General features: G+C 40.9%; 1 protein-coding gene across 1 annotated transcript in view; it reads right to left on the reverse strand.

The window, feature by feature from the left end:
• IQGAP2 (IQ motif containing GTPase activating protein 2) overlaps positions 1–26348 on the reverse strand; it is a 306733-nt gene that overhangs the window by 3842 nt on the left and 276543 nt on the right. Inside the window, exons 28-35 of the mRNA XM_006051068.4 lie at positions 26172–26304; positions 18946–19048; positions 18287–18428; positions 9049–9136; positions 6913–7125; positions 4405–4565; positions 2699–2836; positions 856–964 (exon numbers count right to left, since the gene is read on the reverse strand). Of these exons, the coding sequence (XP_006051130.3) occupies positions 856–964; positions 2699–2836; positions 4405–4565; positions 6913–7125; positions 9049–9136; positions 18287–18428; positions 18946–19048; positions 26172–26304 (1087 nt within the window). The remainder of the gene's footprint in view (positions 1–855; positions 965–2698; positions 2837–4404; positions 4566–6912; positions 7126–9048; positions 9137–18286; positions 18429–18945; positions 19049–26171; positions 26305–26348) is intronic.

Raw genomic sequence — 26348 nt, forward strand, 5'->3', positions numbered from 1 at the left:
TTGTCACGATGATTCATGTAGACGCACCAGAACACCTGGGGACCATTTTACAAGTAGTTTGGGGCCCAAGTAAATAAGGGTTATTTCCATTGAAAACCTCATACAAAAAAGAAAACTCAATCACATCTCTAAACTGATCTAAAGAGCAGTTTAAGGATGATCTCTAAGGATCTAGATTGATCCTGTGCTAAGCATTAAGAAGTTGGAGTAGGTAAATGTTTGCTGCAAACACCCTCCACTTTCTTTTTTTTTCTTCTTTTGATGGCACAAACTATTTTCTCAGTTTATATTCAAGCATATTTGGCTTAAATGTGATTCTTATTTTAAAAAATACAATAATTCGGACGGCAAACCTCACTTTTCAATTTATAGCCATCTGTTTTGTACAATGTTTTCCTTGCTTGTGATCCCAAAGAATTAACAAAGAAATTTAAGAACCTGATATAAAAATAATTCTAGGAAGGAGAAAGAAAAGGAGAAATGAGATCCAGAAAGTTTCAATCCTGGGTATATGTTATCTTAGAAATGCAATTTCTTAAGAAAAAGAAAGTTTCCAGCCTTTAATCAATAGCTCTGAATACTGTTGTGTATTATTCTTTTCTCTAAGTTTCAAAATGAAAACATGGCTTAGAAAAACTCAATGCTATGGTTTACCATTTAAAAGCAGTTTAAGTTCCAATAATTTGAAGAACCATAGCTTTTAAAAAATCATCAATACTTAAAGACGGGCAAATAATGGTGGTATTGGTCTACAGCTAAATGCCACTGTTTGTCACGAAGAATGCAAGCCAAGGAAGCCAAGAATGACCCCCTCCTTTATAAAACTCCCCCCAATATGCAGGAATTCCAGCTTACCTGAATATTGAGCTGAACCTTCTCCATCTCAACACCCAGGAATTTTGATCTGACATCGAAGATACCCACATCTTCAGTAGATGAGATATCAAATGTAACATTTTTAAACCTAGTGAAGAGAGGACCATTCACACATGTGGAACTGCAAATATATGCTTAAAGCTGAAACGAATGGAATCCTCGGTCAACCCCCTCAGCGAACAGCCTGCTGGGAAAACCCCAAGTAAGTTACCCCAAGTCTCCCATCATCTTTTCCTGATTTGGCTCACGGGAACTAGGTCTGATGGCTCCTGTGGAGATCTGTAGCCCGTAGAGCACTGGAGTAGGTGCTTTGTTACAAAAGAAAGGCAAAAGATGACCCTAGGTCTTAAAGAGCATAAGATACAGTGGAAATTGTATGAGATTCACAGAACTCTTAAGTGTTGACTGCATGGCTGACAGGAGGTTAGTTGTTTAGATGGTTACTTTTATGGCAACTTCAAAGAAGAAGAAGCATTTTCTCTGAGTTGGTCTGAGTCAAAGAGAAGGCAGGATGGAATAAATGGAAGGGAAGCCAGGCCTTGGAGGAAGCAGGAGTTACAGAGGACCGCACGCAGTGAGTCTGGCCTCCCACAAGGGGAAAGGGAGTGATGGAGCATAAGAATCTGGTTCTTTGAAACAGCGACTCCAAGGGCACCTGGTGTGGTGCCTGGGATGCGAGTTTCTCCTCCACTTCTAATACACTTCTAATACACTGCTGCTGGAGTGGCTCTGACCCAGGCAAGGCACCCTCTGTGGCTTTCAAATTAGAAAAGTCCTGTGTGTGTGTGTGTGTTTTTAATATTTATTTTTATTTCTTTGGTTGCATAGGGTCTTAGTTGTGGCATGTGGGATCTAGTTCCCTGATCAGGGATTGAACCCAAGCCCCCTGTAATGGGAGTGCAGAGTCTTAGCCACTGGATCCCCAGGGAATTCTCAGAAAGGTCCTGTTTTGCAACTGTAAATAACTCTCACTGAGCAAGACCAAAGGTCAGACTGTTTTTGTTTTTTTTTTTTTTAATTCAACATATTTGTTTATACCCAGCTACTCATCATCTCCCAATTATGGAAGGGGGGATGCTGGACAATGTGGCAGGAGACATATCCTTGCCTTTTACAAAAGGAACTCATAGAAACAAAAGCTGAATTCTGTGGTCGCTCCTGGGCTTGAAACCCTCTGAGGCTGGGGATGGGGGTGTTTGGCTCTAAGTCTGGGTCCCTACAGGTCCCAGGACAGTGCAAGGTGTCCCAGAGCACTCAGATCGTTACTGCTGAATGAATGAGGGCCCTGGGTCATTCAAAGCCACATCACTCCAGCTCCCTGTTTGCCTTTAACAAAATTAATCTATTTTTTTCGGAGCTAGGCAGCAACGGTTTCTATCTTGTCTTCAAACCTAAGGAAATACAAATTGATAGAAACAGTAAACCATTTGCTTTGAAAGCAGGCAGAAAATAGCACACTGAGTAAAATGTCAATTTTTTAAATCCCACTTTCTGAAAAAGACAAAGCAAATAATCTACTTTTGAAAGGGCTTTGGAAAGGCAGCCTTGCATTCTCATCGCTATGACTCAGTACTTTTGGAGGGAAAGGCGAGGCTGGCAAAGCCATGGGAAACTCAACCTCTCAATCAGTGCCAGGCCTGGTGGAAAGCCCAGAGATTACAATATGTGTGTTTTCTCCTGTCATCTGAAATCAAGGGGAAGCCCTGATAGACCCAGTGAAGCTTTCTTCAAAGGCCACAGGAAGCTGAATTAATGTGAGTCAGATCTGATGTGCGTGATGAGAGGGGGCATGTGTTCTGTGCAGATTCAGGGCGCCACTCACTGGTTTGCCTGAAGATCGTCTATGTCCAGGAGGACACCCTTCTCCTGCAGCTTTGCAGCTGTGTACCGCACTGGCTTCGCCCGCTTCATCCCTCTGGGTTCTCCTTTTCCATCAAGTTTAATTGATCTCCGAGTATTTCTGGCAACATAAGAACAGACCATCTGCCATGAAGGTGGCAAACTCAGATGTTCCTGGCAGTACAGCGGCCAGGAGAGCACACCCCCGTCCACCCCTGGCCTCCAGGTATGGAACCTGGGCAACTTTATATTGTGTGATCATCAGTGACAACCATCCTTGCACAGTGAAATCTCCTACTGAATTGGTTAAGGGAAAGCTGTTTTCAATGTGACTCAAGTTTGAATTACAGACGAATATGCTTCATAACACTTGCACTCTGTTGTCTCAGCCGATGGGACCACACGGCTCCCTTAAGTCACTTTGCAAGCAGCTGAGGTGCTGTGAAATGAACTGTGTACACACTCCTAAGGGAAGGGGTCATTAAAAGTGTTTAGTTTAACGAATTTATTTAACAAACACTAGATGGCCATCCCTGTTCCAAGTGCTTTCTAAATACTGCCTCACATTTACAGAATTAACCTTTCCGTTGTGTTCCAAAATAAATTCCTCTGTTCCACAGTATTCCATTTAGCTCTCATTACAACACGTGTGAGGCTGGTACTCCCAAATCCCACTTAAAGATGAGAAAATTGAGACTTCAGAGAACACTGGATTGGTTCAAGATCACACAATGTAAGAGAGAATCCCAATCTATCTCACTTGACTGCAGAGCTTGTAAAATGCCTTGTTGTAGATGCAGTAAATATGTAAAGAAAATCTCTCACAACTTTATTTCTACTATATATTAGCTTGACCAACTTTCTTCCTTGCAGGAATAGCATAAAAGTAATTTAAAGGCTGCAAATCAATCAGAACTAGTGGGGTCCAGATAAATGAGGTTTAAATTTGGTTATATTCCTCCATCAAATCTTCTGTGATTAATGAAATTTACATTTTTGTACAGCACCATTTTTTAATGTCAATTTGACTACAAATATTACATAAAAATAATGAATTACATATTTAAATGGGTAATTAAAATTTAATTAAGATTGACCTTATCTAGTGATAAGAATAATTATGAGCAAATAATACTCATTAAAATTGGCTATATTGTGGAAAAAAAAAAACACTATGATATGTGTGCTAATGGGTAATAGAGAACTGACAAATTTTGCCTTTTGTGTCAATATGATGTTTAAAGACCAGTAAGCAATTAAAAATCACTAAGCTGCACTGTGCAAGAGCAAGTATCTGGCTTTAAATGTTATCAAGCATATAAATACTGTTTACTGTAAATATTCCCAAGGGTATCTTTTTTTAAAAAAAATAATAGTGTTTAAAAGACACCTTTGACTAAAAAAGAAGGAATAATCAAAGTGCTTCCCCAAGTGTTTAAAGTTACTTTGAAACACAACAGGGTAAAACTAATTTTAATGCCAATGTTTATAGAGAATTAACATGTTTCTAAATTCACTCCTGACTTCTTAGCTCACAATGGCGAATCATAAAATTGAGATTCTAGTTTCCGGTTATGTGATAAAATCAAAGTTTGCTACCAAACCCAACCGGAACAGCCCAGGACTGTATATGAATTGATACCTCGTATAAACCACGACATTACAGAAGAGTGTATGATTTCAACTCACTTTCTTTGTAAGTTGTCTAAACAAGTCTTTATGTAAGTGTCATAATAATTGATTTGCTCTTCAAAAAATGCTGCCTTCTTGTTAAGTGCATTGAGCGTCTGCTGAAGTTTTTCCAGTTCAGCTTTTCGAAGCTTACGATGGATTCTTTGATTTCGAATATCCTAAGGTAAAAAGGAAAGGCCATGGTATGAGATTTAAGCAGGAGTTTGCGTTATAATATTGCCCCTTTGGGACAAGAAGAATATCTAGTACTCAAATCACTCTCTGTGACCGTTACAACAGTTTGGGCTTCCCTGGTGGCACACCAGTGAAGAATCTGCCTGCCAATGCGAGCGAGTCAGGTTAACACCCCTAGAGAAGGAAATGGCAACCAGCCCAATGGGCAGAGGGCTCTGGCGGGCTACAGTCCATGGGGTTGCAAAGAGTCGGATCTGACTTAGTGACCAAACAACAATACCAGTTTATTTTGGTCACCTCATTTTAAACTCTCAGCACCCAAATGTTCCCTTTTTACTTTAGAACTGGGAGTGTCCATATTTTACTTTGAGATGTAAGGCTGATGGAAAAGCAAAGAAGCAATTTTAGAGTAAGTATACAATTAATCTAAGGAGAACTAGTGTTTTAAAAAGTGTACAAGCAAGACTTTAGCAGGAGACAATTTCTTCAGAATGTTTTGAATTATATATACTTTGGAGAGTGCTTTATCCTGAAAAGTGTTATATTTCATCATTACATTCATTTTCTTTTCTTTCCTTTCTTAGCTATCCTGCCAGGATTGTGGGATCTTAGTTTCCCAACCAGGGATCGAACCCTGGCCCTCAGCAGTGAAAGCTCAGAGTCCTCACCACTGGACCACCAGGGACGCCCCCATTTGTGAAATAAATTTTTTAAAAATATACTTTTTAATCTGAAAAATAGTTTCCAACATTTGCACAAACAACAACTGGGATCTCAAGACTAACTGAACAAATTCAACATGGATAACTATTAGTTGGATTTAAATAGAGCTCCTAGAACATGAAGCTGATCAAGCTGCTTACAGCTTGCGAGAGACACGGTATGGTTAAACTTACAAACATACAATTCTTTTTTTTTTTTTTAATTCTAATTGGTAAATTAAGAAAATGTTTAAGAAAACAGTTTATTATTATTTTTCCTTTGTGGACAAATTAAAAACCATTTCTTTTAATTAAAAATTCTTCATTAAGTAGAATCTTTGAGGGGATGCCTTCATGATAGTTTTTTTCTTTCTTTAAGACAAAAGCCTCAGTTTCTCTACTGTACATTCCCTAAGAGAAGTATTTTCCAACCCAGAATTACAGAAAAGGCACCACTTCCCTTGAATCACTCAGGCTGGAAGGAATAACCCTATTGCCAGTAATGGCCATAACTTTCCATGGAAGAATAAAGCTGAGTGCACTTCCCTTTCAGAAGTTAATTCTTTTTTTTCTGATCATGTAACTGTCCTTAACCTCCAGATCCATTTTAGTTTGCATATTTGGACAAAAGAAAACAATGAAAAAACTTTTTTTTAACCCAAAATATATACTTCCTTATCCTTGGCAAACAGATCTAGCCTTTTCCTGTGATGTTTCCTTGCACTAATTTGATATCCTTTTCTCAGGAAGTTTCTCAACTGTAAAAATATGGGATGAGAAAACAGAAACTAACTTTGAAGTCTGAACTGCATTCAGGCTAAAGTGACTAGAGACAAATTCTCAGGGACATGGAGGTATCATCTCAGTGGCAGGTCCTATGGGCAAGAGGATTATATGACAACTTGAGTTATTACTCAAGAGAGAACGCTCCTAGAAGTGTCACTTTTAAAATTAGTAGGTATTGTTTAAAGCAACAGATGAAACTCATCTATTATGTTTCCTAAGCATTGCTGTCTGGTATGTTTCAGCTCTTCTGACAACTTGGGGGAGTTGCGCCTGAACGCTCAGCTCAGTGTCCTCAGTATGTCCAACTCTTTGCAGCTCTACAGACTGTAGCCTGCCAAGCTGCTCTGTCCACAGGGGTTTCAAAGCAAGAATACTGGAGCGTGTTGCCATTTCCTCCTCCAGGGGATTTTCCCAACCCAGGGAGTGAATCTGCATCTCCTGCGTTTCCTGCATTGGCAGGCAGATTGTTTACCACTGGGCCACCTGGGAAGCCCCTTAATTGGGGGAGTTGTGGTTATTCTCTGTTAAAAGTCATCAGCTGCTTTGAAACCTTAAAAAATCTGTAATATTGAGGAGGACAGGAACCATATGTATATAACTATGAATCTTTCATGTCACCTACTGAGTCCCAGCGTGTGAGCAATGATTAGCACAGACAGAGGATAAGATGGTTGGATGGCATCACGGACTCAATGGACATGGGTTTGGGTAGATTCTAGGAGTCGGTGATGGACAGGGAGGCTGGCGTGCTGTGGTTCATGGGGTCACAAAGAGTCGGACACGACTGAGTGACTGAACTGAATTGAACTTAACGCAAAGCAGAAAGAATACTCTTCCCCACAACCTTGGCAATCTTATTGAGAATGTCTTGGTATTTGTTTTTGGATGACACGTGTCCAGTCTGTTCCAATGTCCGAAGATTCCTCTGGATTTTCCTCTTTTTCTGCTCTAGGGGCAGCTGTGCATCTTCAACCATAGACCGGCCCTGCTTCATGTCTTCGGGAGTTCTGGAATCTAAAACCGCACGGTTCACCATGTCTGAGGCATGATCTGTCTCCTGGAAAGGGAACATCAAGATGTTGATTTATCTCTGATGTCCTGACCTCACAGGTTCAGAAGCTGCACAAGGTAAACCAATATCAAAATGAACGAGGTCCTCAAGCCAAGGTCTGGAGACCAGAATCACATGTTCCCCAGGGGTTTTGTGGCAGGGTCTTTGGGAAGGAATTACTTTGTTTTCCCGAAAAACAGAGCAGTGGTGGCAGGCCTACCCTGAGCAAAATTCTAAATCATTATTTTATGGTTAATGTGACAAGTTATCTTAGTAACAGATGTATTACAAGGGATAACCAGCATTTTATAATTCCCTGGATGGAAGGATTTCAGTATTGGATAGGATAGTCCAGTTGAGAAAATTAAAACTAGATTATCCATTAAAACGTGGCCACGAGAACCCCGAACATCCAGAACCCAGTTGAACGCTCACACACGAGCCATATTTATGGACATTTATAAGCCGTGAAGGCAGTCAGAGACCTTTGTCCTGGTAAAGCAATCATTCTCAAACTATGAACTCTGAAAAATCTGCACGGTTTCTTTGAACCAAAGAAATTAAGAGTACGCTAGCACAAAATATGTTTCCAAATAAATGATGAGTAAATGAATGAATCAAAACAGTTTGGATAGTTTGTTTAAAAAAACTATACAAGAGACTAGTGATCTTCACGTGTCACTGTACTAGAAAATTGATTGACACAGTAGACAGAGTCTAAGACTATAAATGTTATTACACACAGGAAAGACAGATCAACCTTAAGGACACAGTAATAGTAAGCCAGGTCAGTAGTTAACAACAACAGTAGCAACCAATGTTGTTGAACACTTAGTATGTAACAGATATTTTTCTACTCACTTAACATGTTTTAACTCAGTTACTCCTGAATTGGGTACTATTATTATCATTCCCATTTCATAGTTGAGGAAACTGAAGCATAGAAATATTTCTAGGTGCCTAGCATTACACAGCTAGGAGGTATAGAGCTACATTTGATTTTGGAAGCTGGCACTCTTAGTGACTATGCTACATTTGGCGGGAAAGAAAATACTCTTAATAAAATATTAAGAGTTAAAATTCTCATACTCAGTACTATATTTTACCCACTTTGGTTATATATACTTTTATTAGAAACCATGACATAACGATTTCTTCACAACCAATTAAGAATGATTCAGGAAAATCATGTGTAACCCAGCTAAAGTTCAAAAAAGTACAAAAGTACAAAGAGGTAATTAAATTGATAATCTTGTTAGTGTTTGTTTAGGGAGTGGCAATTATTGAAACTAAAGCAATAAAACTGAAATTAATTCAGAACAAACTAAATAATGATACATTTTAAAGGATGCTGTTAAAAGTTTAATGCAAGATTGTTATGAAATTTTATTTACACCAGGATAATGGTGCTCTGATCTAATGGACTCAAGATGTTGGCTTCCGAAGCATTTGAAAAACAGTTTTAATGGGTAAGGCACTTGTTCATTTCTTCAAGTCGGCAAAAACACAAAATATGAAAGGTATTTTTCTATATCCTGTTGACCAGAACAATTCCTTAAGTGACTTATCTGCCTATCCACTGCAATGAGTAGTCTTCATTTTTAAGCAGTCCATTTTTCCCCCTTTGTTCCCTACACTCACTGTTCAAAATTTACCATGAACATTCAGAGGCTCTGAAATACCCAGAACTAATCTTCTAGTCTAGGATAAGATTATTTAGTATACCTTCAGTGCCGTATTTTCCTATTTCATTTCCGTTGATATTCCATGGATTTTCTATATAACTGAAGTCAGTTCACTGAAATTTTTACTTTCAAACTGTGTCAGATAGTTTCTCTGAGATAACAGCAAACATTTGGCACAAAGATTTGTTACTAAAATCAACACATATCTAAGGTACTTATTATTTACACTCTAAAGGCCAATTACCTGTTTTGTGCTTGCTGGTGTCTCTAAGATTTCTGTCAGTGTGCTTCCTGGTTGGTTCCGGATCACATCAATGATCAGTTTTTTGGTCCTTACAAAATAGAGAAAGGAGAGACAGGTTTTCAGACAGCAGTCTTGATGCACAAAAATCTGTTTCTCCTGAGGCAGTGCAAAGATGAAGCTTCAAAGAGAATCCTTAAAAACGGAAGCGTCTCGCAGAACTTCAGGATGTCTGCTTTAAGGCTCCCCAAAGTTCGTGAATGCGTGATAATCAAAGTCTGGGTTTTATACGCTTGAGGCCGTCAGATTATAGGGGCTTCCCAGGTGGTGCTAGTGGTAAGGAACCTGTCTGACAATGCAGGAGACATTAAGAGACCCAGGTTCGATCCCTGGGTGGGGAAGATGCTCTGGAGGAGGGCATGGCAACCCACTATAGTATTTTTGCCCAGGAGTCCCATGGAGAGAGGAGCCTGGCGGGCTGTGGCCCATAGGCTCACTCAGAGTTGGACACGTCAGATTACAATGTCAGTATCCTGGGCACAAGTGTGTCATAACTACTCTCTCGTTTTCAATTTCATCTGCGCTTTTGGGCCATGCTGTGGCAGCCGGTGGGATCTTAACTCCCCAACCAGGGATGGAGCCTGCGGCCCCCGCAGAGGAAGCTCGGAGTCTCAACCACCCGGACCATCAGGGAAGTCCCCCCTTTCTTCTTTTCAGACTGAGACTACTTTCTGATGACCAGGAGGAACAATTGGGCTCATCACTCTGGAAGGAGCAAGAATAATATCTAATGTCCTGACTTTAATAACATTTAAACTTCTGAGCCTGTTGAAAACATGATAAGCTACTGGGAGCCAGACCAGCTGTTACTGCTGATGCTCTAAGAATGTTACGAAACACTGTGAAGGCCAGTGGGAGTGCAAGTCCCGTGTGGGCTGTGAAGGCTCTGGCTGCCGGATGACACAGCAGCCTGGAGGAGGGGTGGTTGGGAACTTGGATCTGGTGGTGGGACTAACCCATCGGTGAGGGTCCCTGGCCTCGGGTGGGAGAGAACAAGAGAGCTGCTCGGTAACAAGAGCTGGAAAACCACTCTGTCAGTGCCAAAACTATGTATTTTTTCATGTGTTCTTGAGGACAATCAGCCATCCTTTCCTAATTAAAGATCAGGTTATGTAACTATGTACCAAGATTTTAATGTAAAAGGTAAATGGTGAAGTATGCTCCCTTTTACATAAGTAGAAACATTATTGGACACTGTGTCCCTTCAAAACAAAAACAAAAACAAAAACGGAACATAAACAGAAGTCGCCTTAAATTACAAACAGGTCTAACCAACATCTGAAGTTCCATTCTTGTTGCATTGAACCTCAGTTCCTCTCTCAAGGCATACATGGTATCACGGGATGATGAATTTCTTCCTCAACTACAGCAGGAAATGTTCATACGGCATGAAAATTGGAAAAGGAAAAGAAAACATCATTCATGTTTTGAGTTCCCAGGGCGGGGGACTGCTCCCAAAGGACAAGAGGAAACTCTCAAAGGAAACTGCAGATATATTATTCTTGCAAATAGGATAAAATCCAACAACCCATCTGTAACCATTATTCTTCTCCTTTCTTATTTAAGTCTGTCTGAGAAGAATGATCACAACCATTTCCTCTGGCCCATGAGCTTTCACTGCTGGGGATTTTCGAGCTGTCTGGGAATGCACAGAGAAATGTTGCCCTAGAGTCAGAGGTGGACATACAGCTCATTCCAGCCATGTGCGAGACAACCCTGCTCCTGAGAGCCAAGAATCTATCATCTCCCTCCCCACTCGACTCCCCCCTCCAGTCATCATTATAAATATCTTAAGTGGAAACATCCGGTTAGAAATAAAAGCTCTGGGTGATTTTAAAAAATGTTAACACTTATTTGAAATAATATTCTAGGAATGACTGATGATATATGATTCCAGGAAACTCTTTAGAGAAGCTATCTGAGGACCAGCATGACCAGGGTCACTCAAGTGTGGCCTCGTAGGGACAGAGAATGTTTATCTGCTTGGGAGTGCCTGGAGGACAAACTGTCCTCACAGCCTTTCTCTTGAAACTCTATTTTACGTCAGGCTTCCACTGGACTCTATTCCCAAAGTTTCACCCCAGACTTCTTACATGTAAATAACTGTCCAGTTTCATGACAGAGAAATCACTACCTCGCCTTGCATAATGGTTAAAGATGCTGGAGTCAGACAGATCTAAGGTCGAACGAAGTGTGTGGACTTGTGCAAATGATAAAGACCTTGGAGGTGTTTTTTCTTTTTTTTCCTTCCTATTTACATAATGGAAATCTCTCAGGACTGAAAGAAAGATGCATGTACATCCCCTCTTTAGAGTCTGACGTGTAGTCAGCATTTGCGGGATCACTAAAGCATCACATGCTGCCCACAATGACAGCCACTGGTCATAGGTGGCCAGTGGGCACTTGAGACATGGCTTGTCCAAACTGAGATATGCAGTAAGTGCAAAACACACACCAGATTTGGAAGGCTCAGGATGAAAATGGAATGTGTCATGTTGCTGTCGTTCAGTCGCTCAGTTGTGTCCGACTCTCTGTGACGCCATGGACGGCGGCATACCAGGCTTCCCTGTCCTTCACTATCTCCCTGAATTTGCTAAAACTCATGTCCATGTTTGGAAGGCTCATTATGAAAAAAAGGAATGTGTCATATGCCACTAATAACTTTTTATACTGATTCCATATTGAAATAACAATATTTTGGATATATTGGGGTAAATTAGCATATTAGAATTAACTTCACCTATTCCTTTTTAAAATATGGCTTCCAGAAAATGTAAAAGTACCCGTGTGGCTCACATTAAACCTCTCTGAGATGCACAGCACTGGAGCAGCCCATTCCTGGACACGAAGCCCACTCAGAGAGGCCTGCCTTCCAGTGCGGTCCACTCACTGGACCCAGTGAGCCACAGGACATCAGCGCTGAGGGGGACCTTCGGGCAACAGTCCAATCCCTGGTTTTACAAATGAGTCAGCTAAGCCCTAAGCAGCTCCATTGTTATAGAAGCTCGCATTCTATTTTCTAGAGTTGCAGGGAACAAGCTGAACTCCCTTTCCTCCTCATCAGCCCTGCACCAACCCGCAGAGGCTGCCAGGACTGTCTTCCTCCCCTCTGCTACCACTTCTCTTCTTCCCAAGTGAAACCCCTCAGTTCCTTAAGCCTCTTCACAACAGGAGTTAGAGAATTTCTAGTCCTGCTCACATTTCAGTTAGCCATTGAATTTATGCCACGTTCCCCCACTAGCACCTTAATGCAAACACAATATGCTAGATACGGTCTGACCAGCGTGAATCCACTGGTTAACGTTTTGGCCCCATGGATGTTCAAACAATAGGTGAGACAAGCCGATCAAATCAAGGACTCGGCCATCTTCCCTGAATGAGTAAAGTTAAGAAAAAATGCAATACACCAGGGAGTTTATTTGTCATAGCTCCACTCAAATCCCACAGTCAATAAAGGGGAGTGCATGGTGCTTGTAAATGGGTGTGGTCCCTTAGGTTGGACCAACTGCCTTCAAAGGGCGTCTGTCATTACCCCTGGTCAGGACCATTCCTGAGCCTCCCCGTCTGCCGCCTGCCTTACAATGTGCCCAGGGCTGAAAAGGAACTGGTGTTGATGGACGCTAAAAATCATGTGATTACACATTTTTATCACCAGGCCTCAAATATCCCCTTAGCCACTTAACTGCTTGTGCCAGTTTGGACCAAAACCAAGGAAATCTTTCAACTGGATGACAGATGCCTACACTGAATTATGTGATAGGAAAAAAATTCTCAAGCGATAACAAGCACTCAGGCAGTTAAGTATGAGTAAAAGCCACAAATAATGCTTTCTACTTATACACATGTACTTCCATAGAAACACGAGCTTAATAAAGGCCAAAAGGACCACATGCTTTAAGTTAAATCAAAAGTTATAATAAGAAGAATTTACAACCGTACAGTTCTTCATAATTTATAATGTGTCGTTGTGTGACCTCATTCACTCATCAGAGCTCTCCAGTCCTCATCTCCCCTCCTCCCCATTTAATGGATAAAGGAAACAAATACTTAAGTGATTTGATCAGAGTCCAACTGCTAATGTGTGAGATTGGGGCTGTAATCCCGGGTCTTCCTAGGCCTCCCCAACCAGGCTTTTTCGTTTGTTCTTTTAATACCACCATGCTTGGTAGTGAGGTGGTGCAGTGGTGAAGAATCTGCCTGCCAGTTCAGGAGACTCAAGAGACTCGGGTTCCACCCCTTGGTCGGGATGATCCCTTGGAGGAGGAAACGGCAACTCACTTCAATATTTTTGCCCAATAAAATCCCATGGACAGAGAGGAGCCTGGTGGGCTATAGTCCATGGGGTTGGAAAGAGTTGGACAAAACTGAGCGACTGAGCACATGCTTGGTAATATTTTCAAAACAGCAATATCCCAGACTGACATCGCAGGCAGATTCTTTACGAGCTACCAGAGAAGCCTATTTCAAAGTGTACATTAACGGAATATCAATGGCCTGTGATATAAAGCATGTCAGTGACTAGATACTTGCTTCCCATTATTTTAGAATTTAATTTCCTCACCTCAAAGATAAAGACTGAGATACACAGTCTCCAAGCCCCCCATCAATGACACCTTTTATAATTATCTGTTAGTAACAGGATTTTGAAATATATACTTAAGGCATAATGTATTTGGAAGTAAGGCTTGCTTCACATCATGGAGTGAACTCTACCGACTGTTTTGAGCAGCACCCAAATTCCACTTCTGAAGAAGGCTACTTGGTCAGTCTTGAAGTTGTTATCTACAATGAGCACTGGCTGTTTAGTGAAGGGCTCCGCCAAGACTAGGATCTCAACGTATGCCCGGAGGAAGGCTTTCAAGACCCTAGAGGCCAGTGAATGCAGTAAATTATTGAATCTATTAAAAACACTGGCCCAATGGCCTTTTTTATATAAACGGAAAAGTTGATCTGACAGTTCCAAGGAATCCCAGGCAGCCAAAAGAATCTTGAAAAAGAACATGTTGCAGGATTCATACCTTACAATTTCAAAACTTACTACAAAGCTACAGTGATAAATGTAGTGTGGTACTAACATAAGGACAGACATACAGATCAATGGAATAGAATTCAGAGTCTAGAAAAACCGTACATGCACGGTGGATCAGCTGTTGACAAGGGTCTAGACCATTTAATGGAGAAAGACTAGTCTTTTTAAGGAATAATGGTGGAAAACTGGACATCCACATGCAAAAGAATATTTGGGATCCTACCTTCCACCATACACAAAAATTCACTCAAAAGGGATCATAGCTGTAAAAGCTGAAACTATGGAACACTTAGAAAAAAAACATAGAAGTAAATCTTCATGATCTTGGATTGGGCAATGAATTCTCCTATATGACACCAAAAGCCCAATAAACAGCAAAAAATAGATAAACTGCACTTCATTAAGTTAAACAACAACTTCTACAGAAAAGGATCGTACTAAGAGAATAAAAAAGACAACTCCCAGAAGGGGGGAAATGTTTTCAAATCATATATATGATAGGGATTTACTATCCAGAACATTTAAGAACTCTCACAACTCTGCAACACAAAGGTAAAAATCCAGCTTAAAAATGGGCCAAAGACTTTAACAGACATTTCTACAAAGAAGACATAGAAATGACTGATAAGCACATGGAAAGATGCTAAACATTACTAATCATTAGGGAAATGCAAGTCAAAACCACAATGAGATACTACTTCATGCCCACTAGGATGGCTATAACAACAAAACCAAACAGAAAATAAATTTTGGTCAATTATGGAAAAACTGAAACCTTCATACCTTGTTGGTGGGAAAAAAGTCTGGCAGTTCCTCAAAACAGAATTACCATATGACCTAGCAATTCCACTGCTAAGTATACACGAATACAAAGTTGTATATACATGTTTGCGGTAGTACTATTCACTATAGCCAAAATGTAACAACCACCCAAATGTCCGTGATAACAATGGCATATCCATACAGTGGAATAGTATTCAGCCAAAACCACGCGCAATGAAGGAAGCCAGACGCAAAAGGCCGCATCTTGTATAATTCCAATTATACGAAATTTCCAAAATAGGTAAGTTTGTGGAGACAGAAAACAGATTAGTGATTTCCAGGACTGGGGAGCAGGGTCTGAAAAGGTGCCCCGGAGATGACTATTTAAAGTAGGGGGTTACTTTGGGGGTGATGACAATATTCTGGAACTAGATAGTGGCAAAGCTTGCACAACATTCTGGATGTATTAAGCGCCACCAAGTTGTACATTTAAAAGGTTAGAATGGGGGACTTCCCTGGTGGTCCAGTGGCTAAGAGTCCACGCTCCTGAGGCACAGGTTCATCCCTGGCCAGGGAGCTAGGTCCCACATACTGCAACTAAAGACCTCGCATGCCACCATGAAGACAGAGGATGCCACGTGCCGCAATGAAGACCTGGGGCAGCCACATAAAAACTAATACTTTTGGAAAGAAAAGTTAGAATGGGTAAAGCAACCTCACTCCAATAAAAATTAATTAAAAAAAGGTTAGGATGGTAACTTTTACATTGTATTTTACCATGAAATGCAAAAGTAAATACATGAAACCACTGGCTGGGGACTAAAGAGTAGACAGTACTTGTGTTCAGCACACCATGGGCGAGAGGGGCCAGGGGGACCCACACAGGGGCTGAGAAGGCTGAAGAACGCACCAGGCCTTCCTGGCCAGGATGTACCACTCCCAACAGGGCTGACTTCCATGGTTTTGCTTTCAAAATGTGAATTCCCCAAATTCGCAGAGATGTGGAGACTCGTATTCAGAAATGAGTATAAATACACCTGATGTTCAGGCTGTCTGATATTTGAGACCATCCCAGTCATGATCTTCCATTCGTTAATGCCGGCATTTGAGCTGACTGCATTTAGAAGATAGAGTTCTAATAACAGACAAAACTAATTATGAAAAAATTTCTTCCTCTTACTTCTAAAAGACAAAGCTTATGAGATCATAGGATGACGGGCCTGATTGAATTTACATGGTGGAACCACACCATCTGTGTCTCCAGTTACCTCTGCAATTGGCACATGCTCAGAGGGGCCCAGGAGCAGCCTCCACAGTTTTCTCTCTTTTTGCTCTGTTGCCCTGTCCCAAGTTGCCTCCCTGTAAGTGCAATCTGACTTGGTCGCCGGTAGTTGAAAGCAACTGCCTTCAACTCTAATGAGGCCAAGGTTGTGCAAGAGTCCTGCAGTCTGTCCTGGGTCCTGCAGAAGAGCAGTGCTATCCATCGCACTGCAGACCCCTGAAGGCAGGTACTCTTAAATGACCTGCTCACCCCTGGGTCCTCAACTTCAAGCCCAGTGCCAGTGACACAGGCTGAAACTGTGTCAAATATTTGGCTATCTAAACGACCAGAGCCTTAGAGATAACTGGAGCACAAAATAAGCAAGCCTAGTAGAAGAAGCACATATGTATGTACTTAGCACACTGAGTTAAGCATTTGGTGGTTTTTTTTTTTGCCATTTTAATGGGATTGAATATCTGGAAAAAATCAACTAGAAATGAGTGCTGTCTGAGGCATGTCAGTGGCAGAAGAGAAAGCTCCTGATGCCAATGAAAACAACCTCAGAACTCAGGACATGTAACTCGGGAGTCATGTGTAAAGTATTATTTAAATGTTTATTTCCTTTTGCCCCCATTTCCCACTTCCATTTTCGACCTCACCCCAACGTACAACTGTTCTAATGTGCTAATACGAATCCATTTGGTTCTATTAGTTCTTAAAAACTGTACGTTGGGTGAGCCCCTGGTTTTGGCTTATGACATTTCAGTTCATGGTGATGGACCGTTCTCTCTTACTCTGAATGCAAAGGACTGATGTACAATGTCTTCGAGGCCTCGACAGAAAAAGTACGGTATTAAGGGTATGAAAACTTCATGTGAAATCTTTAAGGACAGGGAGTTGACTATAAATAAAGTCAAAGTTGGTCAAGTTACCTAGGCTTAGTTTAATAGAAAAGATGTCTAATAAGTCAGAGAACAGCCTTATGTCTTACTGTGTGTGACTTTTACGTTACTGTTTTCTACCAGAAAATAAATTAGGTAGAAGGTATTTCCTTGAACTTCCTTGTTCTTTTGACCACTGGAACAGTCATTTCCTTTCAGCTACCTGAGGACTTTCATAGGCTGAATTAATTATTTCTTAAAGGGAAGGAATCAAATTACTACAAGGAAAACTAAAAAACAAGATAAGCTTTAGAAAGTAGTATAATATTTAGGTCTCTCAAATTATAAAGAATCTATTATTCCTGGTTAGATTTTTGATGGATAAACACACTGTTTTTCAATATTTGGGCTTCCTTGGTGGCTTAGTGGCAAAGAATCCACCTCCAGTGAAGAGATGTGGAGATCCCCTGGAGAACGAAATGGCTCCCCACTCCAGGATTTTTGCCTGGGAAATCCCATGGATGGACAAGTCTGGTGGGCTACAGTTCCTGGGGTTGCAAAAGAATTGGATACAACTCAGCGACTAAAACGACAAACAACAACATTTCAATGTTTAAAAATGACTTGAAAATTTAGTCTAATTTGAATTTGCACGGTTTAAGATGCATAATTGGGACTTCCTTGGTGGTCCAGTGGTTTAGAAAAAGTGAAAGTGTTAGTCGCTCAGTTGTGTCTGACTCTTTGTGACCCCATGGACTGTAGCCTGCCAGGCTCCTCTGTCCATGGGATTCTCCAGGCCAGAATACTGAAGTAGGGAGCCACTCCCTTCTCCAGGGGATCTTCCTGACCCAGGGATCGAACCCTGGTCTCCTGCATTGCAAGCAGATTCTTTACTATCTGAGCCACCACAGAAGCCCAGTGGTTAAGAATCTGCCTGCCAATGCAGGGGACACCAGTTTGATCCCTGGTCCAGAAGATCTCACAGGCCGTAGGGCAACTCAGTCCAAGCGCCACAACTACTGATCCCAGACTCCAGAGCCCACGATCTGCAGCTACTGAAGCCTGTGTGCCTAGAGCCTGTGCTCTGCGACAAGAGAAGCCACCGCAGTGAGAAGCCTGCGCACTGCAACCAGAGAATGCCTCTGCATAACAATGAAGACCCAGTGCAGCCAGAGATATGCAAATAAGTGAAATTTTTTTAAAAAGATGAGAAAATGGAAACGTGTGTTCTTTAAGCCCCAAACTTACTTGATCATGAGGCTTTGGCCATCTATAGCTTCACCATCCCCTATGTCGTATTTGCTGGTCAGGTAAAGGGAAATCTCAGTCTTGGAGAGTTGATTTAGTGTGTTTACCTTGTCAGGGTCATTAGGGTCAACAGCTCCTTCCCCTGCAGAATAAAGCGCTGTTATTTTCCAATTCACTGATTGTGACGGTGTCATCAACAATGTTTGACAAAGGTTCTGTAGGAAACATGGGGCTGGGTGGTTGAGCAGGCGATCGTGGTCCTCAGAGAAAACCACATTCCAATATCCTTATAGTGGCTTTTAAAAATCTTTGAATTAAACATTAAAATAGCACGGGACATTGATATTCAAAATTTGAAAAAATTACTGAAAGAGAACTGTCAATAAAAGACAGCATTGGAAAAAATAAGAAGGAACTTTTAGTAAATTTTGCTCTTTTTCTTAATGATTGACAAATCCTTTTTGACACATACAGAGCTTCAAGAATACTAAATTGTTTTATAATTGAGCATACTAAGAAGTACAGAATCCTTCATGTAGAATGGGGCTAGTGTAGCGATTATCCTTTAAACAAACCTGCATATTAAATAAATAAGATTTTTTGATCTAGGATAGGAAAACCAACCAACCAAATACAAACCAGAGGGAAGACGCCCTTACCAAGAAAAGATTCCACATTAGGCACCTCTTCCAGCAGCTCCAACAGTTCATTCAGTAAGTCGTTTTTTTCAGGTGCAATCGCATCTTGGTGCTCTAGCAAGAGCTTTACATAGAGAGCAACACACATACAAAGATACAAGTAAATTCCCAACGGCTACTGTATTTACATAGTTCTCTTCCTGATTTTTCATGATAACTTTCTTCTGATATTGCTTGAATCTTAAACGCAAGTCTGACATTTATTAAAATTAGAGACCACAGAGAAACACAGTTTGTATTTTATCTTAGAGGCAAGTGCATACTCTTTATCAAGAAACTGCAGTTTTTATGAAAGGTGTTCATAAACACTCTTTCAGCAAAATCTTGCAAAATCTGTCAAGAGGCAGTCTCCTTCCATCTAAACCCTATGCTTCTTCCACATTTATATAAAAGGTCAAAGTTGAGGGATAAATTTTAGGAGTCTGGGATTAACACTACTATATATAAAATAGATAACCAACAAGGACCTACTGTATAGTATAAGGAACTATACTCAATATTTTGTAATAACCTATAAGGGAAAAGAATCTGAAAGAGTGTATATATGTGTGCGTACATATTAGTTCAGTTAGTTCAGTTGCTCAGTCGTGTCCGACTCTTTGCGACCCCATGAATCGCAGCACGCCAGGCCTCCCTGTCCATCACCAACTCCTGGAGTTCACTCAAACTCATGTCCATTGAGTCAGTGATGCCATCCAACCATCTCATCCTCTGTCGTCCCCTTCTCCTCCTGCCCCCAATCCCTCCCAGCATCAGAGTCTTTTCCAATGAGTCAACTCTTTGCATGAGGTGGCCAAAGTACTGGAGTTTCAACTTCAGCATCATTCCTTCCAATGAACACCCAGGACTGATCTCCTTTAGGATGGACTGGTTGGATCTTCTTGCAGTCCAAGGGACTCTCAAGAGTCTTCTCCAACACCACACTACAAAAGCATCAATTCTTCGGCGCTCAGCTTTCTTCACAGTCCAACTCTCACATCCATACATGACCACTGGAACAACCATAGCCTTGACTAGACGGACCTTTGTTGGCAAAGTAATGTCTCTGCTTTTGAATATGCTATCTAGGCTGGTCATAACTTTCCTTCCAAGGAGTAAATGTCTTTTAATTTCATGGCTGCAACCACCATCTGCAGTGATTTTGGAGCCCCAAAAAATAAAGTCAGCCACTGTTTCCCCATCTATTTGCCATGAAATGAGGGGACCAGATGCCATGATCTTAGTTTTCTGAATGTTGAGCTTTAAGTCAACTTTTTCACTCTCCACTTTCACTTTCATCAAGAGGCTTTTGAGTTCCTCTTCACTTTGCGCCATAAGGGTGGTGTCATCTGCATATCTGAGGTTATTGATATTTCTCCCGGCAATCTTGAGTCCAGCTTGTGCTTCTTCCAGCCCAGCGTTTCTCATGATGTAGTCTGCATATAAGTTAAATAAGCAGGGTGACAATATACAGCCTTGGCGTACTCCTTTTCCTATTTACACACACACACATACATACATAATATATATACATATATATTCTGAATCACCTTTGCTGTATACCTGAAACTAACATAACATTGTAAATCAACTACACTCCAATAAAAAAGAAAAAAAAGTCAAAGCTGGGGGGAAAGAATCTAAAATAATGCAGAAGTCTCTTGACTAACATGGTAGCAAACTGCAAGGGCATTTCCATATCTCTTCAGAGAAAAATTACACAGTAATCAAACACTATAGTTATATTTTTTTAAATCAGGACTATTAGCTATTTTATTTTTTTGAGATGTTTAGTAATAAACTTATTAAGATATAATTCACATATCATACAATCCACCCATTTAAAGTGTAGAATTCAACGTTTATTAGTATATTTCATAGAGTTGTGCAACCATTATCACACCAACTTTAGAGCATTTTTAGCATTTACCCCGCCTCCAAAGAAACTCTGTATCTTTCAACAGTCATCTGAAAACAACCTTGTTTCCATAGATTCTTCTCTTCTGGACCTTTTATATGTATATATAATATATATATATATATATATAATCTTATAATATGTGGGCTTTTGTGACTAGTTTCTGCACTATTAGCTATTTTAATCTGTCTGGCATTAATGGTCTTTCATGGGTGGGGATGGCAGAGATGCCCATACATCTGAGACTCAGATGTACCAGCTGGTTCTTCCTTTCAGAATTCAAAAAAAAAAAAAAAAAAGGGCCAATGGTAACACTGCTGGGTGTTCGCCAGGTCTTAGAGGAAATAATAACTCTGGAGGAACAGCAGCATCCAGGACAACACATCTGCTTTTGTTTTCATTTAGAATTAAATTAAAACAATGTTTCCAAAATATGAGACTGGTACCCCTGGCGATAGGAAATATTTCAGTTGTTTTGAGTAGTTATCTTACAAAACAAAAATCTGAATCATATGATAAAATTAGTCTTGGCCATTTTTAATCTCTCTTTTTCAACAGCTTTACTGAGATACGATTAACACATGCCTGGGCTCCCAGGTGGCTCAAGCGGTAAAGAATCCGCTTGCCAGTGCAGGAGATGCAGGAGACAAGAGTTCGATCCCTGGGTCAGGAAGATCCCCTGGAGTAAAAAAAGGCAACCCTGTCCAGTATTCTTGCCCGGAAAATCCCATGGACAGAGGAGCCTGGCGGGCTGCAGTCCATGGGGCCACAAAGAGTGGACACGACTGAGCGACTAAGTACGCAAGCATGATGTTGAGCATCTTTTCATGTGTTTATGACGACTGTATATCTTCCTTGAAGAAATCTCTATTCAGATGATTTGCCTGTTTAAAAAATTATTTTTATATATTTTTAATTATAGTAAAATACAGACCAAAAAACCTACCATCTTAACCATTTTTAAGTGTACAGTTCAGTAGTATTAAGTACATTAATGTGCCTCCAATCTATACAACTCTTTAATCTTGCAAAACTGAAACTATATCCATTCAACAACTTGCCAGTCCACCACTCCAGTTTTCTGTCTCTGAATGTGACTACTCTAGGTATCTTGTATAAGTGGAATGATACAGTATTTGCCTTTTTCCATCTGGTTTACTTCACTTGGCGTAACATCCTCAAGGTTTATCCATGCTGCAGCTTCAGAATTTCCTTCCTACTCAAGGCTGGATAATAGTCCACTGTATGTCTGCATCACATTTTTTCTACACCACATGTTTATAAATGGACACTTGGTTGGTTCCACCTTTCGGCTACTGTACCACGCTGCAGTGAACGGGAAGGTACAAATGTCTTCGACTTTGCTTTTCGAGTATATACCCAGAACTGAATATGTTCTTAACTTTTTTGAGAAACGATCACATTGTTTTCTATAGCAGCTGTACCATTTAACATTCCCACTGATAGTATGCTGCTGCTGCTGCTGCTGCTGCTAAGTCGCTTCAGTCGTGTCCGACTCTGTGCGACCCATAGACGGCAGCCCACCAGGCTTCCCGTCCCTGGGATTCTCCAGGCAAGAACACTGGAGTGGGTTGCCATTTCCTTCTCCAATGCATGAAAGTGAAAAGGGAAAGTGAAGTCGCTCAGTCGTGTCTGACTCTAGCGACCCCATGGACTGCAGCCTACCAGGCTCCTCCATCCATGGGATTTTCTAGGCAAAAGTACTGGAGTGGGGTGCCATTGCCTTCTCCGACTGATAGTATAACAGGGTTCTAATTTTTCTATATCTTTGCTAACATATTTTCCAGTTTTTGTTTTTATATCAATAGTAGCCACCATAACGGGTGTAAGGTGGTATCTTGGGTGTTGTTGGTTTTTTTCCCAAATCAAATGACAGACTCATTGGCTGTCTCTGTTATACAATGAGGCAAAATCACTGCAGTCTTGATTTGTATTTCCCTGGACATGAGTGATACTGAACATCTTCATGTGCTTGTCAGTCTTCTGTCTTCTTTGGGAAATCATTGATTCAAGTCTCTAGTTCACTTTAGAATTGGGTTGCTTTCTGTTGCTGTTCGATTGTGGGAATGGTTTACATATTCTGGATATACTTTAAGTCAGACATGTGATTTGCAAGTTTTTCTCCCATTCTGTAGGTTGCCTTTTCACCATGTTCATTGTGTCATTTGAGACACAGCTGTCCATTTTTATTTTCAGTTGTCCATTTTTAAATCAGATTATTTATCTCCTCATTGAGCTGTAGGTTTTCTTCATACATTCTGGATACAAGTTCCTTGACAGATATACTATCTGCAATTATTTTCTCTCATCTTCTTGGTTGTCTTCTCAATTTCCTGATGGCAATGTTTACAGCATAAAAGTTTCTGACTTTGAGGAAGTCCAATTTATGTCTTTTTTGCCTGTGTGTCTTTTTTCTTTTTGTGGCTTATACATTTGGTGTCATATCTAAGAAATCACTGCTTATCCAAGGCTGCAAAGATTTACTCCTATGTTTTCTTCTAAGAGTTTTATATGTATATATTTGAGAGATTTATTGATTGATGGCTGTGCTCAGTCTTCTTTGCTGTACACAGGCTTTCTCTAGCTGTGGTGCGAACTTCCCACTGCAGCGGCTTCTCTGTTGCAGAGTCCAGGCTCCAGGGAGCACGGGCTTCAGTAGGGGTGCTGTACGGGCCTAGGTGCCCTGAAACACGTAGAATCCACCTGGACCAGAGATCGAACCCGTGTCCCCTGCACTGGCAGGCGGAGTCTCAGCCACTGGACCACGTGGGAAGTTCCCCTTTCTACTCTCTCTCTCTCTTTTAAAGAATTATATATATATACTTTGCTTTTGGTTATGTGGGATCTTAGTTCCCCAAGCAGGGATCAAACCTGTGCTCCCTGCAGTGGAAGCTTGTATTCTTAACCACTGGGCCACCAGGGAAGTCCGTTCACTCTGTTTTAATCGGGTAAATTAGCAAAGGAGAGAGTTATCTGTTCAATGTCGCATTTTCCCTAACATTCCGATACTTACAAATTGGGTTTTTAAGAAAGGGAGAGGAAGCCTCAGGTTCATAGCTTCCAGGAAGCAACTATGTTCAACTATTGTGTTTTCATCACATTTATTTACTTTTAAAGTTTCTGTCCACTGCAAGGCATGCTAGTTTTTCTACTATGGTTGGATTTAAAGAAAGATGCTATATGAATAATAGAGATGATAGAAAGACATGGCGAAATCTGGACGGGTGGTGCAGTGGATGTTTGGGGGGAAGGTAAGTCAAAGACAAGAATAAACTAAGCAAGGTGGATCAAATCAATTTATATTCTTGTTCTCTCAAGAGAGGGGACAGCTGATTTGGCTGCGTCTCTGGAAGGGACGATTTAGCAGCCACCTTCTATTCTCTGTTCTGATAATTACAGAACATAAAAAAATCTGGAAATGTCTCCTTCAAGAGCTAATTTTGAGGTTCTATATGTTCCTTAGGGCATGAGGGGCAAGCATGTGGCCAAAGGTCTGGCCAGTCGTGTGGCCGTCATGCCCGAGTCCACATGTGGACTCCTCTTTCCTGGAGACACAATAGACAGGGGCAGTCTTCCCCTGCAGTTACATTTTTCCCACATTATTACATCTGCTTCCAACCACACACAGAGAAGAATTCCAAATTGGTTACAAGCCATGTTTCCTGGGATTGGATTCTGTTTTTAATTCTTGTTAACAAAAGGAACAGATTATTTCTCTTTAAAGAGTAACAGTCTAAATGAATTACAGTAACGTTCTCTCTCTGCTATCCTTGGGAAAGAATCTCCCTTTCCTTCCACATGGCTATTGTCCTTAGCACACATGTAATCAACATGTGGACTTTTTTTTTTTGAGATGAATAATTTACCACAGAAATAGACAAATGGGTCGAGGTCCAAATATGAATGAGTTGATCTGTCTGTTAGGAAATTATTTTCGCAAATGGTGTATTACCGGACATGTCTGCTGGCTGACTTGGGGTGTTTATATATAGGGTAAACAAGTATAGCCTCTTTATTTAATCCACCCACTCAGTCCCTCAGCTGGTCTTTCAGAACTGTTTTTGTTTAGGGTCACTCAAAATGCTGATGGAGAGCTTGCTGCAGAATTCAAGGAAGGTTCCCTGTCCCAGCCCTGAAAAGGGGAGATCAAAAGTAGATCCAATCTTTCTTTCCAACCCATATTTAAACTTCGGTTACTTAGAAGAGTTTGATAATAAAGAGTGAAATTTGGGGCAGCCAATTTTTGCCGCTCATTAGTATATTTGGTTTGGTGGGGACAGGGGCGAGACCTTTTAGAGGCGTGTCTTTGTTTTCCCCAGTTGTATGTATAATCGGAAACTGGGTGTATCCTTAACCACCTTCTGGGGCTTCCTGACCTTTAGTCTGGGTCTGAGTCACCTGGGGTCTGGTTAGAACGCAGGTTCTGATTTTGTAGGTCTTGCGAGGATTTCTAGTATTAGCTTAGCGTAGCCATGTCCAGAACTGTTCTTGGAAAGATTATGTTTTAAGAACCTAGCTGTTTCAGAATAAGTTCTGCTTGGTCTTAAACAAAGAACCTCACAATGCTGAGAAAACTGCCCTGCCCCTAAAACACACCTAATACAGGCTAATGGTTGACGTGATGTCTGTGTGTGAACAACAGGGAGGCACTATGACACAGCACTGACTGAAATTGCTTGCTTCTAAGAAATGGGGTTTTCTAGAACAACAGAAGAGATTCTTTGTAGATGGCTGTTGTTGGAGGCGGGGGATGGGAGTCTTCTATTCCCCAACCTACAGCAGCCTGTTTATTCCCTCTCTCTTTATGTCCAAACCTTAGAAGAGAGGGAACATTCTTATTTTCCCAGAAAATTGCTGGAATAGCAAAGAGAATTCCCGAAATGGGGAGAGACTGACCATGGGGTTCAGGCAGTATGGCCTTGGTGGGTGGAGAAAATACCAGGACTGCCCCTGCTCAGGGCTTAAACCCTTCACCATCTGACTGTAGATGGATCATGGAAGAAGTAAACGTTCCTTTTTGGGAGAAGGAGTCTTCCTAACATGTAAGAATCAGAGAATAAACATCATGTCAAAAGTGAACTTTTCTTTTTCAGGAGAAGGAGGTTCATCAGTGTATAAGGGGCTGGGAATAAACAGTGTGTTTTTTTTAGGATTAAGAACACGAGCAGGAGCACATGCTCACAGTAACTCTCTGAAGAAACTAAACATTCTCAAGACTGATGTCTGAACCCCAGGTCCACTGGTAAGACCCTCCTCCAGCCTCACTTACTGAATGTGTGTTGATGATTTCTTCAATTGAAATATAAATGACTGGCTTGCTGACTGTCACCACATCTGTGTATTTATCCATATTAAACTTTTCTTCTGGTTCAGGGACATTACATGCTTCTTTGAAATACTTCCTAAAAAAAGGAAAAAAAAATTTTAGAGTCAAATTTGTAAGTTT

Source organism: Bubalus bubalis, chromosome 11 (assembly GCF_019923935.1).
Source record: "Bubalus bubalis isolate 160015118507 breed Murrah chromosome 11, NDDB_SH_1, whole genome shotgun sequence".
Taxonomy (NCBI): Eukaryota; Metazoa; Chordata; class Mammalia; order Artiodactyla; family Bovidae; genus Bubalus; species Bubalus bubalis.